Below are 24,920 nucleotides of genomic sequence, written 5' to 3'. Positions count from 1 at the left end.
GTGACGTTCATGGGATTAGGGGTCCCATGTTAGGGTCCTCGTATATGGAGAGTCCTTTGTGTTGGTATTCACTGTTGGTATTGTGCTCTGTCCTCAGTTCTGATGCACTGTGGTAATATAAGCCAAGATTATGGCGGTGGGGAGGGTCCTTAATAAACACAAATACTGTTAAAACATTTAATATTCTTTTAATCTTTATTTAAATAATAATAATTTAATTTTAATCTCATTCACAGACTTGACAAAAGCTTATGACTTCATAGACATTCCTAAAATGAAATAGAAATCATTGAAATGTAGAATAAGGAAGGGATAAATCAGATGTATACGTATACATCATAACAGAAATAGACCTTTCCTGTTGCTGTTGCTCCTATCGTTTTGGCTGCCGACTCTTGTAAGATGTAGTTAATCTGTTTTTACCTTGCAGGTATTCGCAATTTATTCCATTGTAATTACACTTGACAGGGCTATCAAATACGCTTGCCTATATTTCATTATGGTGCGGAGTATTTCTGCTATAACTAGTAGTGTACATAATCCGATTAATTAATAACTTTTTCGTTCTTTTTAGATGTTCAGTTTTATCAATACTGCCTCATATCAGTAACTGTTTTATACCCTAGGAATACCGCCCTAAAATGTAGGTACATTAACAATATATATTCCGCATCTTATAAATAATTTCAATATCCGTTTAATTTTTGAGTTTCGTTATTGTTGATTTTGTAATTTACATATTTTACAGAAAAATTTCCAAAGAATAAGCAATATTCACTTTGTTAATTCCTTATTTATTTTAAAAAATACAAGCAGTAATTTAACCTTTTGTTAACCGCCGTATCCATCTTTCTCCTTAAGAAAATATTGCACCCATTTTTTTTTTTTTCTGCCTTATTTTCATAATCCTCGTACGTGTCAGTCGAAAGGTTGGTATTTTGTTCCTTCTATTCTTTGTGCACATTCGCTCTCCTGTCAGAGAACTCCTTAGTGATATTAAAAGATGGTTTCATTACTGAATTTCGCAGCTGTCAGTGTTTAGTTTATCAACTAAATCGTCTTGTTTGAAATTTAATAATATTAACAATATGAAATTAAATTGAATTTAGCTAATAAAGAAACATGTATTCTAAACTGTTGAACATTATCGTACATTTCAACCTTACTACCGTGTCATCTCTGATCAGCTTGCTAGTATTTAAGTGTATTAAGATTACTTGATCAAGTTCTTGAACCACTGATGTGAGAGGTTGAGGTAAAATCTGATTTTTCTTTGTTTCTTCCTTAATATGGTAAGCTCTTTATCTGTAATCTTTAAAAACTGTAGGAGTCATCTGCGCTTTCTTGTTGTGCCAAGTACGGCTTTGCCTAAACACCTTTCTTTTTTACGCAATTGTAATATCCCTCAGCTTAACTCGTAAGCGTTTAATTTAATTTGTAAATTTCTTTTCGCTTAAAATATAAGTCTTGAATTATCAATACGAAGATCATTTCTTCATTCTTTAAGTTTCTGGACAAATTCTACAATGCATTTTTTAGTTTTTCTCTTCATATTTTTGTAGTATTAGCATGCACAGCTTTTAGATTAACGGCAAAGAATTCAAAACGCCAAGTTATCGCAGCCTCTAAATGTTTGTCATCAGTTAGTGAATACAAGTACAGTATATACAATGCAAACAGCCCACTTCAACTGCCAATCGAAAAGCTCCTTTTTGTGTTTGCCTTCAACCTCAAAAAATTAAAAATACTGATTGGTTAATACGCCACATTTCACAGATGCATACTAGTTATCCATACTCTCAACTCATGCTCACTGTAGTCACTTTACTAAGTTCGTAACCACATTGAATACAAAAAAGAAGTTACTGATGAGATTTTAGACTAGGTCTCACGCGTTTCTTTCCATGAAATATTATGAACACATTATATATTGTCCTTCATTGGCGTCCAAATGTTACAATAACACAGGAGTGTACAGAGACTGTCTCCGCTGTACTAGAAGAATTCGATTAGTTAAATTGAGTACAAGTAACCTAGCAGCGCATTTTTTCGTATTGTTTTAAAATTTGAAAACAGTGGCTAGTTTCAAATAAAGGAATTTCGCTTAAATTGTTACCTTGAGCCAAAATTGTCAAGTCGAGCAAGTCAAGGGAGTACATTATTGATTATCGTGGTTTCAAGCAATTTATGTGATGAGGCTCCTTAAGAAAAGTCCGAAGTTCATGAATTAATGATTTTCTATTAGAAGCCCTTGCGTTGTTTTACCAAACGCCCGAAAAGAAGTCACTGTCACAAAGAGGGCATCCGTTGTTGTTGGCGGCTAACCACCAACTTGGCCAAATAGATAGGAGTTTCATGCATTAACAGAAAACGCTTGATTAATCATTTATCTCCGTCTGGTCATTGATAAGATTTAAGACAGATGTAGCCAATATGCCACAGCGCTTGCTTTCTTCTGAGAAATAAAAGAAGGAAAAATAGCTATGGTTATCGGATACGATGATCCATTTCAAGAGAACAGTCCTGTTGCAATCAGTTATCCTAAGATGGTCTGTATAGGCAACAAAGTTTTACCGCCCTTATAGATATCCAGAAGCTGAACAAAGTCCACTGATGTAGAGCCCCTGTGGGAACAACACGAGGAAATACGATTGCCGTCATTCTATTCGGAAATGTAGCAGCTGGCTAATTGGGTACAGACAAGTGGCTTCGACATGAAAAGGATTCTCTTAAAACAAACACAAAATAATTATATTCATCAGCTTTTTTTTCCACTTTTTCTATTAAACTGTGTTTTGTTAACAATGCTCTTTATATTAATTTGATTATCACGGTTCGTTATTTTACAAGAAATAGCTTTTTACTGAAAATGAATGCAAGTTCCAGAATGTGATACAGTTTACAACGATAATAATCGCGGTGTAACATAGAATAGAATATTTAATTACAGCATGATATACATACAATTAGTCCCTTCATGACAATGGTGGTGCCAGGGGTTTACAATACATATTTACAAAAGAGATACACATGAGACAAACATATGTTATATCAGATTATTGGAAGGCAATAAAGCACAGTTCTACATTTTCAGTTCAAGGATTCCCTTCCTGTATTTTTTATTGTTGAACACTTCTTAGGGCGCCTCCGTAGCCAGGTGGACAGGAGCAGCAGTGAGTAGCACACGCTTCTTGATTAGACCGGGGTTCGAGCCCGTGACCACCAAATACGGAGGATGCGGAAAGGTCAGGGAATGACCACTGCATATCACTGGAGCAATATGGCCTTAGTTGCTAATGCTCCTAAAAACCAAATAACAACAATCACTTCTTTGAGGTCCCTGTCGATGGCTTGCGGTGAGGGCAGCATTTGCTTTGGCAGGAATCTGCCGGTTAGTACTAGCCGGTTATGGTTTGCTAGCAGATGTGCTGAAGACCGGCGATAAGGGGGAGGAATGCGCCAAGAGCAGTGATCCCAGACGTTCGTGTCTGTAATTTTACCTGTGGCCATCTTGATGGTGAACAGCAGCCTTCTTTCCCCGATGTTGGATCAGAGCCTGTGCAGTTGAAGGGCATCTGCTAACTGCGTTGATCTTGAGAACTGTGGGTGGTGAAGTTTGGCGTTAGCCCATTTTAGAAGCCAGAATTCGGCAGAGAATATCCTTTTAATGTTGTATTCGGCAGCCGAGGCCCATATCTCCGAAGCATACAGTATTGTCGGGTATAGGTTTGATACGATGTATCTTTTTACCAGGTGTGGGTCGGTGGTGTGGAGCAGCTGTTGTTTGGCAACCCAGCCTAGTGAATTCAGCCTCGACTGTATGATATGATCGTTGAAAGATAGTTTGGAGTCGAAAACGACCCCCAGATCTCTGTGCGTTTGAACTTGGAACTGAGGAGCCGTTAAGCGCAGGCTCCAACGTTGTTGGGTTGCCCTTTAGTGAATAAATGATTTGTGCCGATTTTAGGGGGTAGTATTTGATAGTTACGTTTGTTATGGTGACATAACAAACGTAACTATCAAATGTTATTGTCGTCAATAAAATGAGCGAATTCGAACTGCTGGTTAAAACAAGTAACGCGGACATAATAGGGCTTACAGAGACGTGGTGCCACCCGGAAATTGGCGATGATGAGTTTCAGTACGGCTTGTATAATGTATTTAGGAAGGATAGGTTAGATAGAAGGGGTGGTGGGGTAATGCTTCTTATCAGAAGCAGCCTGAGTGCGACGATAGCTTTCCCGGATTCAGACGTTTCACATGCTAGTACAGAGTCTGTATGGTGTGAGATAGTTGGAAACAAAGGTATAATGCGAGTAGGAGTAATCTACAGACCAGGTGATTGTGAAGATTATGACAAAAGCCTCTACATGCAAATGGAATGGGCAAGTAAGCGTCAATGCCTTATTATGGGTGATTTCAATCTGCCTCTAATTGATTGGAGTAAATGGGAAGGAAACTCGACATGGGGAACAAAATTTTTAAATCAACTAGATGACTGTTATTTGTATCAACATGTCAGGGAAAGTACTAGAGAAAAGAATATCCTAGACCTCATCATCACACATGAATCAGATGACATAACAGGGCTGACAGTAGAGGAACCAGTAGCAGGAAGTGATCACGGAGTTCTACGGTGGATGATGACGAGAGAGGAAGCAGAAGTAAAAGGCAAAGGAATGGGTTTTAATTTCAGAAAAGGAAATTACGATGCCTTAAGGTACTACATGGCCTCTATTAACTGGGTAGATATCGCGCAGAGAATGAATACAATTGAACTGTGGTACGCTTTTAAAACATTAATCACAGATGCCTTGAATGCGTATATACCATTAAAAAAATACTCCACGAGAAGGGTTCCAAGTTGGATGAATAGTGAAGTTGCCACATTACTTGAGCAGAAAAAGGTGGCATGGAAAAGTTACAGAGCAATAAAAAGTACTGAAGCCTATAACAGCTACAAGGTGATGTGTAATAGAGCCACAGAAAAGGTTCGACAGGCAAAGGCAGTTTATGAGAAATCACTAGCAAACAGAGCAAAGAGGGGGGATAAAGAATTCTTCACATATATAAATGCCAAGAAGAGCAGGACAAACCAGATCGGACCTTTATGTAAGGGAAAGGGGATAGTAATAAATACACCAGCTGCCGTTGCAGATGAACTCAACAGTTATTTTGCATCGATATTTACAAATGAAAAGCCTTTTGTGGCAAAGGGAAATTGTGGGAGCGAAGTTAAAAAATATGTAATTAATGATATTGAAATTTCGCAAGATTATTTAATGAAAAAACTTTCGAGCCTACAGACCAGTAAGGCTCCTGGAGTTGATGGAATATACCCTATAATCTTAAGAGAGGCGGCAAGCGAGTGCATTGAACCATTGAGGCTAATTATGCGAGCATCATTAGACTCTGGGGAGATTCCCTTGGATTGGAAAAGTGCAAATGTATCTCCCATACATAAGGGTGGCTCTAAAAGTGAAGTTGGAAATTATCGACCTGTCAGTCTGACTTCACTTCAGTAGTAGGGAAAATCATGGAGGCAATGATCAAGGGTGGAATTCAGGATCATTTGGATCGAATTGAAATTCTCAAGGATACTCAGCATGGTTTCGTAAAGGGAAAATCATGTTTAACAAATCTGGTTCGCTATTTCGAAAGGGTCACTCACGAGCTGGATTTAGGGAATAATTTCGACATTGTTTATTTAGATTTCAGCAAAGCTTTTGACTCAGTCCCACATGAGCGGTTGCTTTATAAGCTGGAACAGGTTGGAATCACTGGGAAAATCCTTAGATGGATAGAAGGATGGCTTCAGGGCAGGAGGCAGAGGGTTGTGATAAATGGCTATTCCTCAGATTGGGTTGATGTAAGAAGTGGGGTTCCCCAAGGATCAGTATTAGGACCACTGTTGTTTTTAATTTTCATAAACGACATTGATGAAGGGATAGAGGGCGTGATGTCTAAATTTGCAGATGATGTTAAAATTGGTAGAGTAGTTAATGATCACTGTCAAGCTGAGCTTCTTCAGAGAGACCTAGATAGACTTCAGGAATGGTCAGAAAAATGGCAGCTGTGCTTTAATCCAACAAAGTGTAAGGTATTACACCTGGGAAACAGTAATCCCAAAATAACTTATTCACTTGGTGGAGTTCAACTAAAGCCAGTACTGGAGGAAAGGGACTTGGGTGTTACGATACGGTCAGACATGAAATTCTCTGAGCATTGTAAACAGGTTGCAAGGAAGGCCCATGGTGTCCTATCAATGATCTATCGAACTTTTGCAAGTAGAGATAGGGACGTGATAATCCCATTATATAAGGCTTATGTTAGACCACACTTGGAATACTGTGTTCAAGTATGGAGACCGCACCTGAAGAAAGACATCGAGCTTCTTGAAAGGGTGCAAAGAAGGGTAACTCGCCTGGTGAGATCGGCAAAAGGGCGTCCTTATGAAGAAAGACTTCGAATATGTGGGTTGCAGAGTTTGGAAACTAGACACCTTAGAGGAGATTTGATTGAGGTGTTTAAGGCTCTGAGAGGCATCAGTAAAATGAATGAGGACAAAATTTTCAAGATTACAAATGATGCTAGAACTAGGGGACATAAATTCAAGTTACGGGGGGAAATGTTTAGATTGGATTGCAGGAAGTTCTATTTTAGCCAGCGAGTTATAAATTACTGGAATAAGTTGCCTTCATGGGTGGCAGAGGCCGACAGTTTGGGGAAATTCAAAGGTCATCTGGATAGTACTTTCGGGTAAGGGAAGCACATAGGATGATAGGTTTAATTTCCTTTTTATTTATTTTTTATTTTATTAATTATTATTATTTAGTTATTTATTTATTTATTTATTTTTTTGTTTTTATCATTGTTTTGTTCGAATTTATATATTTTTTTATTTATTTATTTATTTATTTTTTTTTTTTTTTGGCTGGTGCAGCATAAGCCATAGGCTTTCTTGCACCATGCGGCCGTTACTAATACTAATACTAATAAACGTTATCGAAAGTTTAAGCCTCTGTGAAATGACCCGTACGTTGAATAATGAACAGGGGTATTTATTTTTATTTGAAATGGTGCTGCAGGTCGTTGTTATTTGTGTCTGAATACGAGAATGAAGCATTTTGTGGAAAACTTAGTTTCTCTTTGCTATGTTCACAACGCCTCCGTAGCCGAGTGGGCAAGAGCGGGAGTGCAGTAGCACACGCTCTTTGAGTAGACCGGGGTTCAAGCCCCTGACTGCTGAATACGGTCGATCTGCCAACCCGCACTGGACCAGCGTGGCAGATTATGGTCCATTTCCCTCAGCATGAATTGTTGAGGAGGCTTCCATCCTGCAGTGGGTTGATAATGGCTGCACTTTACTTTTTTTTACTTTTTATGTTCACAACTGGGGATTTTCCCAACCCTAAGTTTAAACGAAGCTAGACACCAGTAACCTTACACAAGTATAACATAAAACATAACGCTGCAAGACTAAATTTGACGTGTGGCTAGTAAAGCTTGAAACATTAAAAACATAAGACAATTTATAAAAAATTAGAAATTAGAACAAATACTAATGGATAACGTGTTATTAATGAATGCAACAGAGTTATTGAATGTAATGAGAGAAAAGTTTGTATTTTTATAGGCATGTGCATCAAGAACTTTACGAGAGAAAATAAATATCTAGGTCACATCGCAAACATCTCTCATTCACGTGTAACAAAATCTTAGCAGGTCAGGCTTCCGAGATAAATATATTAGCATATAGACAGAAAACATGCATTAAAAGCTAGGGTCGTGCGTTTTCATAACGCACTCGTAAGCCCCAACTGCAGATAGCTTTTGACGATGGAGAAGACCGGAAACTGGTAACTACGACTACACGGGGGCCTGATCAGTGGCGGCTGGCTATAAAGTGCCATTGAGCCATGGCACTGTCACAATAACATTGAAAAATGTAAATGCAGTTTTGCATTTATTACTGATTTATAATTATTTTGTTTATTTCATATTCTTTATATTTGAAGAACGAATGAACATGCCTAAGTAAGACTAGCTCGAGATTCTAAACTTTTGTTAGTGTTTATTCGTAATGAATAAGGTCATTCATTAAAATAAAATCTTTTTTTCGCTATAGACAAATACTGTTCTAAAGAAAACAAAATTATATCATTATTATTTTATTTTGACACTACCAGTTGAAATGATAGTATAATCACAAAATATGTACTTGATGCAAGGAATTTTATCATTTTGTGGAAGAGTCTTAACACTCAGTTATGTTGAGTTGTCTTTTCTATTTTTATAAATGACTTTTTCCAACTCTATTTTTAAATCAGCTGTTATTAGTTCAAATACCCTTTAAAAATATCATAATGGTGCCTACCCTTAGTCAACGGTGATCACGGTTATAACGCCTAATACAGATGTTTAATATGGAGAATTATCAACTCCTGACAGCCACTGAACTCTTTCAATGGATCCTCATAAGTTTATCTGAATAATGATAAGGCATTGTACTACTAAATGCCACTGCTCTACATGATCTGATTTCAGAACATTTCATGTTCTGAGAGGAGACAACGCAATCCCAGTTCGTGTACCTTAAGCGTCCTGGGCATGTTCACTTGAATTCAGATATCTGATGGGATACCCCATTCTAAGAATATATTCCGATACCGTCTTTGGACCAGTCGCGACTCCAAAGGTGGTCTTCTCATCAGCAAGCCAGACTACAAACTCCTCTGACCGTTTGGTCGTCCCGGAGTATAAACAGAAAATTTATTATTTATTTATTACCATCAGATGGGAATAGAATATACACCGTGATTAGTCTGATACTGCCCCCCCCAAAACACACACATTCCTGAAACATTCAGTATATGGATTGCCCTGAAACTGTCATTAGTGTAGCTGCTGAATGCTACAGAGTACGTAGCCTCGCCGCCATCTTTTTATTATTATTATTATTAAAATCAGTTTATTTCCCAAGAAACCTTGGGTCACCCCGGGACGGCTCTGTGCCAGAAGGGTGTGAATACAGACTAAGGTGCGAGGAACACAATATACAATAAACAAGGGTACATTCGTGCTCAACCCGAGACTTTTACAGGGTTAAATAAACAATAATGTACAAAATATACAGTAATATACATGATTACATGAAAACAGAAAGTCTTTGCCATATACAAATAGGCAAGTTAAAAATAAAAAAAATAAAAAATAATAAAAAAAAAAGTCTGTCCAGGAGAAGGGGAGTATTATAAGTTCATAATCTGGTAACAGTTCTTGAGGATTTCCTTCCTGTAGGGCTTGTCTTCACAGTATCTATCAGGGTGGATCCTAAATTTATTGAAGATCCGAAGACAATTGGCTGGAAACATGTTCCTCAGGGAATCAATGTTTGACAGAGTAAGACGTAGAGGGAGACAGGAGTCGGGGTGCTTCCCTCTTGCCCTCCTCGGGCCAGAGATTAATGCGGATACTGATGGAGCATCAATTCGCCTCGTTATAAGCCGTGCAAGCGTGAGAACATTTTTTGTCATGATGATATGTCTCCAAGGAGGGTCTCCCAGGATCTTCCTGTAGCGTCTCACTCTTAGGAAAATATAGCTGTTATCCTGAGCTATCAATTGGTGAACTTGACTTCGCCCAATGCTATCTTAACTTTGAAATTGCAGTTCTTGATGCATTAAGGCTCTAGCGATCTTAGATACGTTGCTGTACTGCGGTAGATAAGAAATTTGTGGTATTGTTGTAGCGCAGAGAGAGAGAAAATCTTTCATTGTCCCACCTTCAATTGTGACATTAACAAATTAAATGAAATAACATCAAGTGACACAAGACATTAATAAGACGACACAATGACTTCCATACCGGCATTAGGGTACATAAAAATTATATTAAATAAATACTGGTGTAACGTAACATTTAGATTAAATTAACAAAATGACACTTAAGTCTCGATTTTCGTCTTCGCAACTTGTGGGAGATAACAGCATGAACAGAGGCAGTTGATGCACACACACGCTGCCTCCTTTCCCGGTATTCTCAGTAATTAATCAGAGCATTAAAGTGGCGAGTGCAGTGCATGTTGGCTTGGATGCCACGGGAGAAGGTTTTTCATTTTGCAGACTGTCCGGACAGTCACTGAGTATTCGAGGGAAGCTGGGGTGAATTTGCATGTTGCTAGATTGCTTCCAGGACGCCCTCTGTCTATGCTGAGTGATTCGAGGGCATGGGATGCGTGGGATCCAGAATCCTCTTCCTATAGTGTCGGTTAACAGCAAATTTCTCTAAGTCGGCATCGACGCCCTGGATTCTTCCGAGCATCTGGTAGGTTAGGAAGCGATCTGATAAGTGGAGGCGTGAGTGAAGAGGGCAAATTGGTGGGGTGGCTCGGAGCTGGGCAGGTGGAATCCTCCAGCCATAGAGATCCCAGAATGAAGATGTGATAAGACCAGACCGGCCAGCATCTTTATCGTGATTACCAGTCTCCTTTGTTCAATGAGAGAGGGCAGTCTGGGAATTCCCAGGGCCAGGGCCATTTCAGTCGTATGGGCTTGGGGTGATATCCTGTGTTTGTAATTACCCATTTGAGGAGCCAGTACTCTGCTGCCCAGATGGATTTGTGTTCGTGGGTACTGCCGACGCCAGATTTCTGCTGCATCAAGTTGCGAGGGGTATATGATGGTCCTGACATATTTTGTTGCAGTAACCTTGTCTGAGACGTAATGAAGGTGCTGCTTCGCTCTCCATTTCAGGTGCGCCGCTCGTCTGATGAGTTTTTTGATATGATGGTTAAATGTCAGCTTTGTATCAAAAACAACTCCCAAATCTAAATTATGTGAAAGAGAAAGTATGGATACTGCATCAATATTTGGCGAGATGGTTGTGGGCTCTTTCTTCAAGGAGTAGAACATGCACGTAGACTTTGCTGGGTTGATATTAAGGCTAAATTGTTTGAGGTAGCCTACTAGTGCGAGGAGCACACTGTTAATTTCCTCTTTGATCATATTTGGGTCTGCATTTGTTTGGATTGTGGTCAGCATTTTTAAATCGTCAGCATAAGAAAATATATTTGGTCTCTGGATTATAAAAGGGGAGATAATGGCAGTAAAGAGGAGGTTGAAGAGGACTCCCCCTTGTAGTACTCCTGTAGATATTTGCTTAGTATAGCTTTTGTCAAAATTATGGAGTATGATTGTATGGTTCTGAAGGAGTGATGAGAGGAAATGCAATGCAATGTCACCTATGGAGTAGTGGTCTTCAAGAAGTCGTAGGAGGGCAGGTACTTGAACGGCATCAAATGGTGCTTCGATGTAGGTTATAATGAGTTCTTCTTTCCTCTCAAAAGCTGTAAGGATGTTGTGGGTGGTGGCAAGGAGATTGGTAATGGTGGACCTGTTTGGTAGTGATGAATGAATTTGGGGTGGAGCATCTGGAAGTATGTGAGCTGTTAGAGTTGGCAATAGGGTCGTTTATAGTAGTTTCAGGAGACGTGAGGAATTGGAGAGGGGTCTGAAGTGTTTAATGATGGCGTTCTTATTTTCAGGTGCGGCCTTACCAAATAGACATTCCATTGATGGGGAAAGGTGTGTTTGGTTAGTACTGCATACTCGTATAGCCTTCTCGATTTGTAAAAAAAAAATGTTAAAATCGTATTCTGAAATCATATTCGGATTTGCTATATTAAACGGATTTCGAGCAGTACTGTATATATTTTTTTAATATTCTATTTTGTCAGTTTATTATATATACTCCGATTGCGTACTAAACACAATTAGGACGCTCCATACTCAATTATGATTATTTGTAATTAGGTATGATAATTACAAAATGCATAAATTGAGGAACTTCACTATAATTTAACAAATATATTAATCTTATTATAATATTATACTGCATTTATTCCTATTAACTTAAAGTGCTATTTTTCGAATCCAGTTTATAATATAAAATATATGCGAAGACAAAACATTAACACACTTTGAGCATGTACTATTCATTTTAAATTATTCATCCACTGTTTTAAATACATTCGATTCAAGGACGACTTTAGACCAATATTTTTTAACCTTTATTGAGTAGTAGAACGCTTTGGAAATGAGTTACAAATTGGAGGAACACCGTATATCGATTTTTATTTAGCGGAACAGTTTGGAGAACACCAGTTGAATAAATTACAACCTGTAACATAAGTTTTTAATAGCCTGGCCTCGGGTCATTACAGCTTGTGCTGTCTTTTATATTTAATCTGCTTCTCGCTTTCAGCTGGATTTTTCCTGAACATTTCACGCAGTACTAATATAATTTTAATAAGTTTACAGTTATTTGCTTTTACCAAACATTTTACAAAAAAACCTTTTTTACAAAACATTTTAATTTACAACCTCTTCAGCATTAAAACTTATCAAATTAAAATATTTTAACCTAAAGCTAAATTTTAATTACCAGAGTTTTCCTTGCCTACCTTAATTAATAACGCTGGCTTTGTTTTTGTTTTTCAGCCCTTTAAGCATAAATTAATTAAATATTTTATAATTAATATATATTACTGTAAAGGAAGACACTTCTGCTTCTGCACACAAACCCCTCCTTCACGATAATAATTAACACTCCTCTGAGTCTCTTGACCGTGAGACCGTCCAGGATATAAACATAAAATTTATTTTTATCTTTTTTTACACCTTTTTAACCCATCATATAATATATATTTCTAAAGTATGAATGTATAATTGTCAATATTTAAAACAATAAGCAGAATTGCGATTATGGGGAAGTTAATTGTTCTTAATGTTTGCGAGATTCTCTGGCGTATGCATTCATTTTTGTTTTATTTCTTTTGCAGATCTCCATCCAGAAATAAAACTATCATTTGTCGAGAAAACTGTTCACCCAGGTGCATTTGTATCCTTTATGTGTATTGCTAATGGCAGCCCTTCCCCAAAAGTTACTTGGATGTTAGATCGCTTATGGAAACTGTCCACCAGACCAGGATTGTCTATTAGCAGTTACAACACTGACGATGGTGACGTAAGGAGTTACGCAAATTTCTCCTCAGTGGATGTTCGTGATAGTGGAGTATACAGCTGCACTGCAACTAATTACGTTGGAAAAGCAGCACATTCCCGTCGTCTGAATGTTTTTGGACAACTGTATATCCGCACCCTCAGCGATCAATCGGCGTTAGCAGGAGAGAGTTTTGGAATTCAGTGCCCTTTCGGTGGATATCCATTCCATAGCATTCTGTGGAAGAAAGGTATAGACATTCAAATAGTTCCTTGAGCAACCAAACGCTCAAACTAAGTAATATAATATAAATAGCATTCCTCGGTTACTAAATGTTGTGAGTTTTATCTTAGGCATTTAAATACAGCTTACCAAGGTGGTCAGTAGTCCTTCACTTTTTACTTTTATTCAGCCCGAGACCGTGATCTCCGAACAATATGCTCATGAGGCATACATTAGGATACAAAGTGTGGGAAGGAAAGGGGTGTAATTAAGCAATTTTATTTATCAATAAAATTGCTTAATTACATAAATTAATTGCTCAATATTGCCCCGAAGGTGGCAACTGTTGTCTATACATATGTTAAGTCATCTAAAGTTTACTATTGCAAACAAATGTGCCCATTAACTTCATATCTTAAAACATCCAAAAACTTATCTTTTAACTGTGTACAATTATTACTTTAACTCTTAATTCCTTGTAGTCCTAAAATACCCATACTTGTTATTCTTCATTTTCATAACTCATTTCTGCTCATATTACCTCTATACACATTTCATTCACATAGTAGTAATCAACATTACATTGTTACGGTGGCTGAAATCCTCAGGAATTTCAATAACTTTCTCCTCCATGCTTTTTCTTGCATCTTCTAACTCATTGCGCCCCTAATCACCCAGCGAAGTCTTGCCGCCTTCTGTATGGTAGGACAGTGCCTTTCCACCCTTGGCTCAAAGGGAGCTTCCTTTTGTGCACCCCAGTGAGCTGCAGGAAAGCTGCGTCTTCAGGTTTGCGAACAACTCAAATTTTTGTAAGAAAAAAATTCGGTTCAGTTCTGGATTCGCAATGGCTCTTTCCCTAAAACAAATAAAATACAACTACAAGACCTAAGTTTAGATTATTATAAAAGTGTATAAATCACAGATTAGTCTAGGCAAATTTACAACACACTTACACATGGACAGTTGTACTAATAGTTTCATGTACATAATCATTCACAGTTATATTCGACACTATTATCTCGCATGAAGGAAGACAATTCCTAACGCATTATGATCTTAATTCTGAAACATTTCGGTAGGATGTAACTGATGCTATAGGTGGCAAGGCCTTGTTCTTCACCATCACAAAATGCGAGAGACCTGGACACTCAAAGTAAAAGGAGGGAGAATATAACTTATTTTAGACTGACTAGAAATAAATTTGGTAATACATTACGCTTACTAATTTGTTCCTATCACTAAATAAAGATTTCTTTAATTAGTTAGTTTTAAATTATTAGAATAAGGTTAGTTTTTTTTTTTTTTTTTTTTTTTTTTTGATAAATTCGTCAACACTAGATTAACGGCATAGTGAGTGAGTTATCAGTAACCAATCAGTGTGAATAACGTTAATATACAACATTAAGAAATATAAATAAAACTACGGTCTCAGTTGCTGATGATTCAAAAGGGCAATTATAGGATTTCCCGTATACGTTCATCCCGATTTAATTGCATTCTTTCCATTTGCATTATCACCGGTATTCACTCTGCTATACTTCCGATCATAGCACTAAATCGAGTGAACTCGCCGCAAATTTGCTTCATCTCCCGTCGTCCTATTCCGACTTGCTCACAGCGACTTCGGTAGGTCACCGGATAAAAAGGATCTGCCTCCGGAGAGCGCGAACATGCGGCCTTCCCAATGCATAGGCTCCTTATGGATTCTTCTTCTCTCTCTCTGTCTCTCGTGTACCACCTTTCAAATACGAAGATTTTGTTGATTAAGGTGGACACATCGTTGGGATCCAACCATTTAACTGATGCTTTAATTTATGAGCAGCTAGTGAGCTTAGGTGACAGCCAGTTTCCAGATGATGATGTATTGTTCTTTTCCGAACTGTAGATTTTATTCCTTTACGAGGCAATTCTGGACAGTATTTTAAAAGCTAACTGAGAGTACTCCACAAGGGTCAAGCGGCTCATACAGTGGCCCAGCGAAGTTGCCCACACTTTGAAATGTACGATGCAGTTTTCGAAGCCTTTTTATACTAAGAAAAATGAAACAAGTTAAGACAGACAATTTTTATGGTTAAATACGCACCGATTTGCTTAATAATTAAAATAAATCGCATTTATTGAAAGAATAATCGAAATCGAAATTCGTTCACCGAATTTTAATTCCCTCGACGTCAAGGATCTTGACAATATTATTCACACTCCAGTATTTTGAGCATTATACATCGATTTGGCCAGTTCTGTTCCTAATTTTATCTGGGGATTTTAACAGTTATGTCTTTCCGGAGCATTTCCTGGAACTCAGAACAAAGCCTTTCCCTTCACGACAGAATTCTACACATGTTCCATTACATCTCTCTCTCTCTCTCTCTCTCTCTCTCTCAGTTGAGTAATAAGCTTCACTCCTAGCTAGCACGCTTACATCACTCCTGCAGTACACTGCTCTCCAAACACCTTCCATCACTTTTCGCTCGCCATATTCATTTTTCGTGCAAAAATACTTATTTTCCCTTCGAACTTCTTCCCTCCTCCTAGTTATAATTTAATCCAGTCACACCATTATTTCTCAAAAAAACTCCATATTCCCATACGACAGCGAATTTTAATGTAATCTCAATCTTTGTTCCCTTCATCGGCTTCCTTCAACCCTCCAGGTGAAACTGTCTCTGAAACAGCTAAATTCCAAATGCATTACCCAAACCACCTTAAGTGGCGGCGTTCTAAAGTAGTAGCGTATGTTAAGATTGTCCTGCTGCCTAACATCCTTAAGTGCTTTTTAACTTGTACATTCTTAACCTTATTCTTCCCACTCTTAAGATTTTAAACTTCTCCATTCCGTTTCTTGTTAGTTGTTTATTTCATAAATTTAATCCTAACGTTACTTTTCCACACCTACCCCATACAGGGTTTATTTCTCTTATTTATTAAGTACAATACAATACAATCAATCTTTCCTTTATTTTTATAGATATACATATATTGACTAAGAGTAATATCTGAAAGACCGTCTTACAAAACAAATAGTTAACAAGTATACAATTTAAACATAGCTAATAATAGTTTACATTCACAAGAAGAAACACTGCTGATTATATGGATATTGACCATAAGAAAGATTATAATAATATGTTTATTTTAATGATAAGTTTATAATATGAGGGTATTCCTAGACGAATTAAAACGATAACAGTTTTATTCCTTCTAAAATGAAATATGATTGATTTTCCCTCATCTTAGAATTTTAAGAACTCGATTGTTTTTATTCTCCCAGTTTCATTAGTTACCCTCCCCTCGTTGGCTGATATTTAAATGTACTTAGCCAAACTCTAGCTGAATCTCTTTTTTCTATTGAATTAATAACATTTATTCAAGTAGAATGTATTTAACCATGCATCAAAAGAATTTTTATAATGTATGAGCATTTTGAAATTCATTATTTAATATATATATATATATATATATATATATATATATATATTTCAATTCTATTATCTGATGTACATTATTCTTGCAGATGGAAGACGGTTACCGCTTAATCAACGTCATAAAGTTTTCCCGAATGGAACTATGGTGATTTTTAACGTTCAAAGGTCTCAAGACGATGGGCAGTACACATGTGAAGTGCTCAATACTCAAGGAATGTCCGTCCAGCGTACATTCAAGATAATAGTGAGAGGTTTGAATAGCTCGCATTGCACCGTTACAAATGTTTTAAAATAGCTTGAGAATTTAAATCCTTAGAACTGAATACCAAAATAATAGTCACGCTACTTTAAGAGTATAACCGTTTAATTTTAGTTTAATTATTGTTATTTATAGCAAATAAAATTATGTGCAGCTATCTTTTTTAAACAATTCTATGGTTCATTTCATACTGGATTATCAACACAGATGTTGCACGTTCTCTTATTGACCTCCAGAAATAAATACTTTGAGAGTGCCTGTATTCCGGTTTTGCTTTGCTAGGAGGAGAAAATTGACACAAACTGTTTGCAAATTGGAATAGTCAAGATTTTATTAAAATGACTAAAATGAAAACAAGAGCAAAAAATTAAATTTTACGTAGAGTACTGAGATCACATTTTATTTAACACAAGGTAAAATCAAGTTCATAGATAGGAAGTGCACTTGAGAGTTACAATTTTAGCATTTATTTAAAAATGATAAATGTGCCCTTGTAGTCGGTTGACGTTGGCTGTAGCTGTTCAATGCGCAAGTTCAAAATATGTTCAGAATTTAGTTGTGCGTTAAAAAAAGAATTAAATTAATAAATTACAGAACTGTATGATATTTTTGAAAGTCTAAATACAAAAGAAACAAACGTGGCTAATTCTTGATCTGCTTAACTGTATATACATAATATAAAATATTTTGTATAATATTGAAGATAATATAGAAGGAAATTCAAGCAGACAATACCAAGCTGGATTTAAAGAAACGCATGTGATATAAATATATATAAAAAAATATATATATATATATACATAAAACTTATCGTTGTCTACCCACAATCTAGATGACTTCAACTGGGACCAACCACCCAGACTGAAGGCAAAAAACGACAAGGAGTTCTCTTCTGTAATGATCAATATCTGCTAATATATATAAAAATACATAAAGTAATTTTAATCTAAACCAATTAAAGGTAGTTAAATTTTTTTTGAATCAAAAGGAAGATATTATAAATGTAAGCATATATTGAACATCGTTGACCCGACAGAGAACGTAATTTAATAATTAAAATAAAGTATAAATTAAAATAAAGTATAAAAATTAAAGTAAAGTATAAGGCATATCTACCGTATCCGGGACATAATGTAACAACTAGTCGTTATGAAATAATAATCCGTCTAGTGAGTATATAAAAATAAATAAATAATTAATTAAAGTTAAGTTAACGCAAAGAGAAACATGCAGATAGTAAGAAGAATAAAAACTAATAGAGTTTATATATATATATATAAACTCTATTAGTTAACTTAACTTTAATTAATTAATTAATTATTTATTTATTTTTATATACTCACTAGACGGATTATTATTTCATAACGACTAGTTGTTACATTATGTCCTGGATACTGTAGATATGCCTTGTACTTTACATTTATTATTAAATTACGTTCTCTGTCAGGTCAACGATGTTCAATACATGCTTACATTTATAATATCTTCCTTTAATTGGTTTAGATTCAATGGACCCAGCTGAATTAATCTAGATTGTGGGTAGACAACGATAAGTTTTATGTGTGTGTGTATATATATATATATATATATATATATATTTATATTTATATCCCTTGCGTTTCTTTAAATCCAGCTTGGTATTGACCGCTTGAATTACCTTCTATATTATTATCTTCAATATTATACAAAATATTTTATACAGATTATGGTCGTAATGCATAATTGCTCCAGCAACTTCATTGGCCCATAAGTATTAGTTACAGCTTGTTACAATTTATTAACTTTCTTTCCATATATATATATATATGTGTAAAAGAAACCCTTGCGTTATGAAGGTTTTCAAAATATTATGCAAATACCAACAAAAATTATAACTAACAGGTATGAACTCAGTATGAGTCGCTGTTACGGAGTTCGAAAGAGACATACATGATTATCGGTTGTTCGCATTGGTGTGCACTAACGCAGACTGTTTCGGGTCCATGTGAAAAAAGTGAAGACTGGTGGTGATTGAACAGTTTGAGATTGAATCCAGTAAGGGGGCGGGAACTGACAGATGGAGAGAGGTAAAGCTAAAAAAAAGGTAGTTATATTAACCGGAAAGATGTCCTTTGTGAGAGTATAGTGGTTTCACCACGTGTAACTCGTTTGCAGAGGTTTGGGACTGAATTCCGCCGGCGACTTCAGGAATGTTTAAAAGCCACTTTAGTCCATCGTAAGCGGGCAGAATAGGATTTTTCAGTCTGTGCAGAGATAAGACATCGACGCAATATCACCTAAGCAGCTAATGCGCCATGAAACCCACAAGATTATACAAACTGACATCGAAACTACAGATGTCAATAGCACCGTTGATAGATGCGGTTCACTATTCATATTAAGTTGCATGGGCCTGGTTTTCATGGTAGTGTTGCATATTAAGTTGCATATGCCTGGTTTTCATGGTAGTGTTGCATCTTAAGTCTAACATAGTCTCAACAAGACAATTCAAAACGGAGTGGTACGCTGTTTATCATTCGTAAATTCTAGAATACCGAAAGAGGCCTTGTGTAGCACGCAATAGCAGTGGGACAGGCGGAATACTTATTTATTACACCCAAGTAGCATCTTTAGTGTGCAACATGATAGAAAACTAAAATATTCATTTCAGATGACTATATTGTAAACATTTTAAGTATTGTAAATAATAATCATGGGAAATGAACATTGGCTGTTTCTTCTTTAAAGAACCTGTGTTAAAAATGCATTTATTTTTAACCGTATTGGTACATTCTTAGAGAGCACAAGGGCCTCATACTTTTTTGCTGCACTGTATCTGTCATACGATATTTACCTCGCCGGAGAAGGCAGAATTACTTTCGCTTTCGCATGGGAGCAGAGCCGCACCCACGAAATTCCAAAACCACCGTCCGACGCCTGCCGTACGTTATTTACTCGTTCGGAGCGGGCAAGCGTATTGTTGACGAAAAACAGGGGAGTTAGATTTTCGGAGAACACTACTAGTATTGTGTTTGATTCAGGCATCAGCAGAGTGTTTATTATTTCATAGTTTCTTGTGTCGGAGTAGACGATTTTATGTCCGTTTTGGCTTTTGTGCGAACCTCATACAAACATGTAATTCTTTCAACGACTTTCATAAATCGGATTTTCGGTTGAGTCTGAACGCTGTAAAAATACAGTTCCCCAGATGTTTTTCCGCTTGACGAAACTAACTAGAAGGGAAATAGGGGGGAAGGAAGTTCGGTTAACAGTTAGGGTGTGGGAATAGTTGAAGTCGGAGTTCGAGGTAGTTGGAGCCGAGCCTTGGACAGTGAGAGTTGGTCGGTGAAAGAGCTGTGACTTGTAAGGGCAGTTAGCGGAGTTTGAGTTAGGATTTTGTTAAGATAGAGAGCCGTCGCAATGATAATCTTTTTTAGATTGTGAAGAAAATATTCTTAAGAAGGGGAAACGAAAAGTCGGAAGAAGAAGAAGGCAAAAAACTCGTTAATGAGATATAGGAAGGAATCGAGATGAACTACTGTCCGGTAACTACAGTTCCTGAGGCGATGCTGAATTATTCGGGTAAGTTAACCCTCGTTATTTAATTATAAACAGAACTTAATTGCGCTAAGTCGAACATACTTCCATCCCCCCCTTTTATATATTTTTTATGTGCTTAAAGACATCGATCCTCACGCACACTCATACTTTGATGAGAGTTTTGTTATTTTACTTAGCATTTCATATTTAATAGATACTGTAACTTGTACATGAATACCGGACGTTATTTAATTAGAATTAATTATAATTAAATATTAAAACTGAATAATCCTAATTAACATTAAAACTGAATATTATAATTAAATAGTAAGACTGAATATTAATCATGGCCTACAATCTTACATGTTCCACCAATGTGGTGTAATATTCGTCAGCTACGCGATGTATGAACGCACTTTGGCTGTCGATTGTTCATGAAGAACATAACAATTTGCAAACCCACACCATTATTAATTAATCCGTTGGTTACCTAAATATGTAAAGGTATAAAAGCTCAAGGCTATTTTACTAAAGACTTATACACTGTTTTGTCTAACTGTATTTTGTAACGATTTAGTATGTTTAATAAACCATGTTTTGTTTGCTAATTTTTGCCTATTGATTACTCTCTGATGACACATGATTTCTTTGAATGGATTACTGATAAAGAACTGTTAAGGCGGCGCTTTTGATTCTAATCAAATAGAAAGGAGTCAAAGGTGAAAATAATCACAACGCGATCTTGATGTTGCAGATTTGCTCAACGTCCATCTGAGTAAGTTTTTAGAACACGGGATTTGTCCTAACTAACTACTAGACGATTACATGAAAGCCAGGGTTCTCCGGATATAAATATTAGTGTAACTCTTGCAAAGAACATTTATTCCTAACTGACACATCACACCATAACTGAGAATTGTTGGTACACTAGCAAGTTTATACTACAACGGAGAAAAGACCTGCGCAACACTGTTGCCAATTGTGACCAGGATGAAGTGCGTCCTTGCGGGATGAAAAACCCGATTTATATGAATGCCCGTAAATGATTCTGATGGTTGTAGACTGAGGAAAGTACTTCTAATAGAAAGGATTGGGACAGCACTGATTTTTGTGTGTACAGAGACTAGTCATAGGCATTTTTTTTTACAGCAGTACAAATAACACAGACGTCTCCAGGAACACTCATTTGAACAACAGGCAGCAACTTGTAATGTTTTAAACTAGAAAATTTATCAAAAATTAAGATTAAAATGAGTTGCTACATGTTGTAACACCTTTTGCTTTAGAATTGCTGATTATTAACAATATATTTCTGTTTCAGCTCAACGGAAAGGTAGGTTTTACACCATTTTGGGGGACATTAATTTTACACAGACACTAATTAAGTCAAAATGGAGGGACAGAGCCCACAAACCTCAGGTATAGAAAATTCTGTTCCACCTTTTGGAACCCAGGAGACACAACCCCCTCCCGAAATGGGCAGACCTTATTTGGCAAATATTGCTGGTTATTTGGGATTAGTGCCAGTTTTCTCCGGCAAAGTAGATGAAGGTCCGTCTGTTCAATATTTTTTTGAAATGCTAGAAAGTGTAGGACAATTAGCACTCTGGGGAAATTGCGAATTAATAGCTGTCTGTAAGTCCAAAGTTCGCTCTCTTGCTGCAGAATTCCTCGCAAATTCTGTAGACTTACGTAAAGAAAAAGATTATAGTGTGTTTAAAAATGCATTTTTGGCTCAGTTCGAAAAAACGGAACCTAGTGTGACATGTCTACATAATTTTTCACATGCTGTACAATTGCCTAATGAGACCGTAGCAAATTTTGCTACGAGGGTTAAAAATTTGGCCCGTTTAGCGTTTCAAACGCAAAGTGAGTCGCCAGAGGCATTATCAATATTAGATCAGGCAATGCTGGCTCAATTTCTCAGGGGCGTTTCAAATAAGATCAGGAGGCTGGTCCTTTCACAAAATCCTCTCACCTTCACACAAGCAATTACAGTGGCGAAACGAGAGGAAACCAACGAGCTTATTACAGAAACAAAACACAGGTCAATTAATGGCATGTATTGTCAGAATAACAGTGATGGAGAAATATGGGACCAACAAGAAAACTATCTTAAAGAAATCATTAAGCCATTACAGGACCAGATAAAAGACCTACAGCAATTGCTACATACACTAGCTGTAAATAATATTACACATAATAATTTAAAAACACAAAGCGCAGATAATAACAGGTATCATCCAAGCCAAAGTTTTAATACGGAAACTTATGCATTCCCCCCTTTCTGCGATCGCGTAGCGTTCCCCATAAGGCACTCACAGTCAGGAAGGGCGCTGCTAGGAGACGCTACGAATGAGGTCAACGACCACGAGTACCGACGCTATGGAGAACCGAATTATGACCGGAAGCATGGGTTACCGAATCACATAGACGCTAGGGAGCAGGGACAGAATCGTTTTGCTGGCTGCGGCCGTTCAAGCAATCGCCGGCCGGCACTGAATTTTTCTCCTTCTCGGCATGATTGGCGCTCGACGCGCGAATACACTGCAGTGCCAAAAAATGGGACAGCCTATGTTAATGGAAAGAGCAGTAATTTTAATAGAAATAGAGATACATTAACAGATAAAATCTATAATAACAATCGAAATAGGGATAATATGAGCTCATTTACAAGGGAAAGAAGGGGAACACCCAGAGATGAATGTACCTTTGATCAAACTCAGCACAGATCTATTTTGGGAAGATCACCAAATCATGTAGACTATAGGCAAAATGGGGAGAGGTATTTATGACAAAGAAGGAACATGGTGCGAAACGGAAGGAACTTCCAACGCAATAAAACCGCTTCCCCTCGCCAGAATTTCCATAGATTCGATAAATCTTATGCCTATCAGAGAAATATACAACATGGGGTGTATATATTAAATAATGATGCCAAACTGCCGCTAATTAATGGGTACGTTCAAGGCATCCCAGCCAAGTTTTTGGTGGACACGGGAGCAAGTGTATCGCTTTTAAGCACAGACTTATTTAAAAAAATTAGGCATGATAGCTCCTTGAATCCCAGACGTCCAGATTTAACTGTAACTGGAGTCTCAGGTTATGTGGTTCCAATACATACAGAAATTACAGTAAATTTTAAGTTAGATCAGGCGACTTTTCGGGATAAGATTTTGGTAGCTTCAGGAAATTTTAAGGACCAGTACGATGTAATCTTAGGATTAAATATTTTAAGGCGATTTTCGTTTACATTAGACTTGGGTAAGGGAATTATACACTCTGCCCCTTTGAACATTTGCTTAAGGGAAGAGGGTAGCGAGGAGCAAGGCGTAAGAGACCAGTATTTGAATTTAAAACCATCGGTAGCTAAATTAACTTCCAAACATTTGATCCCCGCCTCATCAGAAAAAGTAGTAACGGCTGTTTGTAACCATCTTGCTGCTTCTGCCGAACAGTTAGTGTTGACAGAACCTAACTCTAACTTAGGTCGTGATGACCTAGCAGTCAAATGCTCAATAGACAGATTAGGTCCAGATGGCAGAGTGTCTGTTCTTGTAGCCAATCTGACTAATGAAACCCTCCACCTTCCCAAAGGGATGAATATTGCTAGTCTTGAGGGTGTTAGGGATAATACAGTTGTTTTTACAGGTGAGGAAGCTAATGAGAAAACTACAGCTCCGGTGACTTTGCAAGACTTTGACCTCGATCACTTGACAGATGATCAAAGGCATAAACTGTCCGATTTGTTATATGAGTATAGAGATATTTTCGCTAAATCACTAGCTCAGTTAGGAAACTCGAAGGTGTTAAAGCATAGGATTAGACTGACTGATAATGTACCGGTGAAGCAGACAGCCTATAGAATTCCATATTTGTTAAAAGATGAAGTTCGAAGGCAGGTAAATGAACTATTGGAATCAAACATCATACAACCAAGCCATTCCCCATATGCAGCGCCAATAGTTCTAGTCAAAAAGCCTGATTCGAGTTATAAGATATGCGTGGACTTTCGAAAATTAAATGCTAAAATTCTTTCTGATAATTATTCTCTCCCTAATGTCAGTGAAGTACTCCATCATCTCGCACAAGCGCGTTATTTTACTTCTCTTGATTTAAGAAGTGGATTCCAGCAAATTGAGGTGCACCCAGGTGATCGTCACAAAACTGCCTTCACTACTGGAGAATCCTTATGAGTTTTCTCGATTACCGCATGGATTAAAGAATGGATTTTCGTCGCTCTTGAAAGCCTTATCATTAGTGCTTCATGGACTCGGAGAAGAATCGATTTTCGCTTACCTTGAACACATAATTATTGCATCGCCCAACCTTAATGAGCATCTCTTGAAGCTGCAAAAGGTTTTCCAGCGTCTGAGAGAATACGACCTTAAGCTAAAACCTAAGAAATGTGAGTTCCTAAAAGAACAATTAAAATACCTTGGGCATTTAATCAATTCTGAAGGTATTCGTCCCGATCCAGACCAGGTGGCTGCTGT

General features: G+C 37.1%; 1 protein-coding gene across 1 annotated transcript in view; it reads left to right on the top strand.

Moving 5' to 3' along the window:
- LOC150084465 (cell adhesion molecule Dscam1-like) overlaps nt 1-24,920 on the top strand; it is a 421,339-nt gene that overhangs the window by 182,367 nt on the left and 214,052 nt on the right. The window contains exons 7-8 of the mRNA XM_090376247.1: nt 12,842-13,252; nt 16,736-16,897. Of these exons, the coding sequence (XP_090232373.1) occupies nt 12,842-13,252; nt 16,736-16,897 (573 nt within the window). The remainder of the gene's footprint in view (nt 1-12,841; nt 13,253-16,735; nt 16,898-24,920) is intronic.

This window comes from Mastigoproctus giganteus, chromosome 6 (genome assembly GCF_048544385.1).
Source record: "Mastigoproctus giganteus isolate SK-2022 chromosome 6, ASM4854438v1, whole genome shotgun sequence".
Lineage (NCBI taxonomy): Eukaryota > Metazoa > Arthropoda > Arachnida > Uropygi > Thelyphonidae > Mastigoproctus > Mastigoproctus giganteus.
Note: the sequence above shows the minus strand (reverse complement) of the source record. Positions and strands in the feature narration are given on the sequence as shown.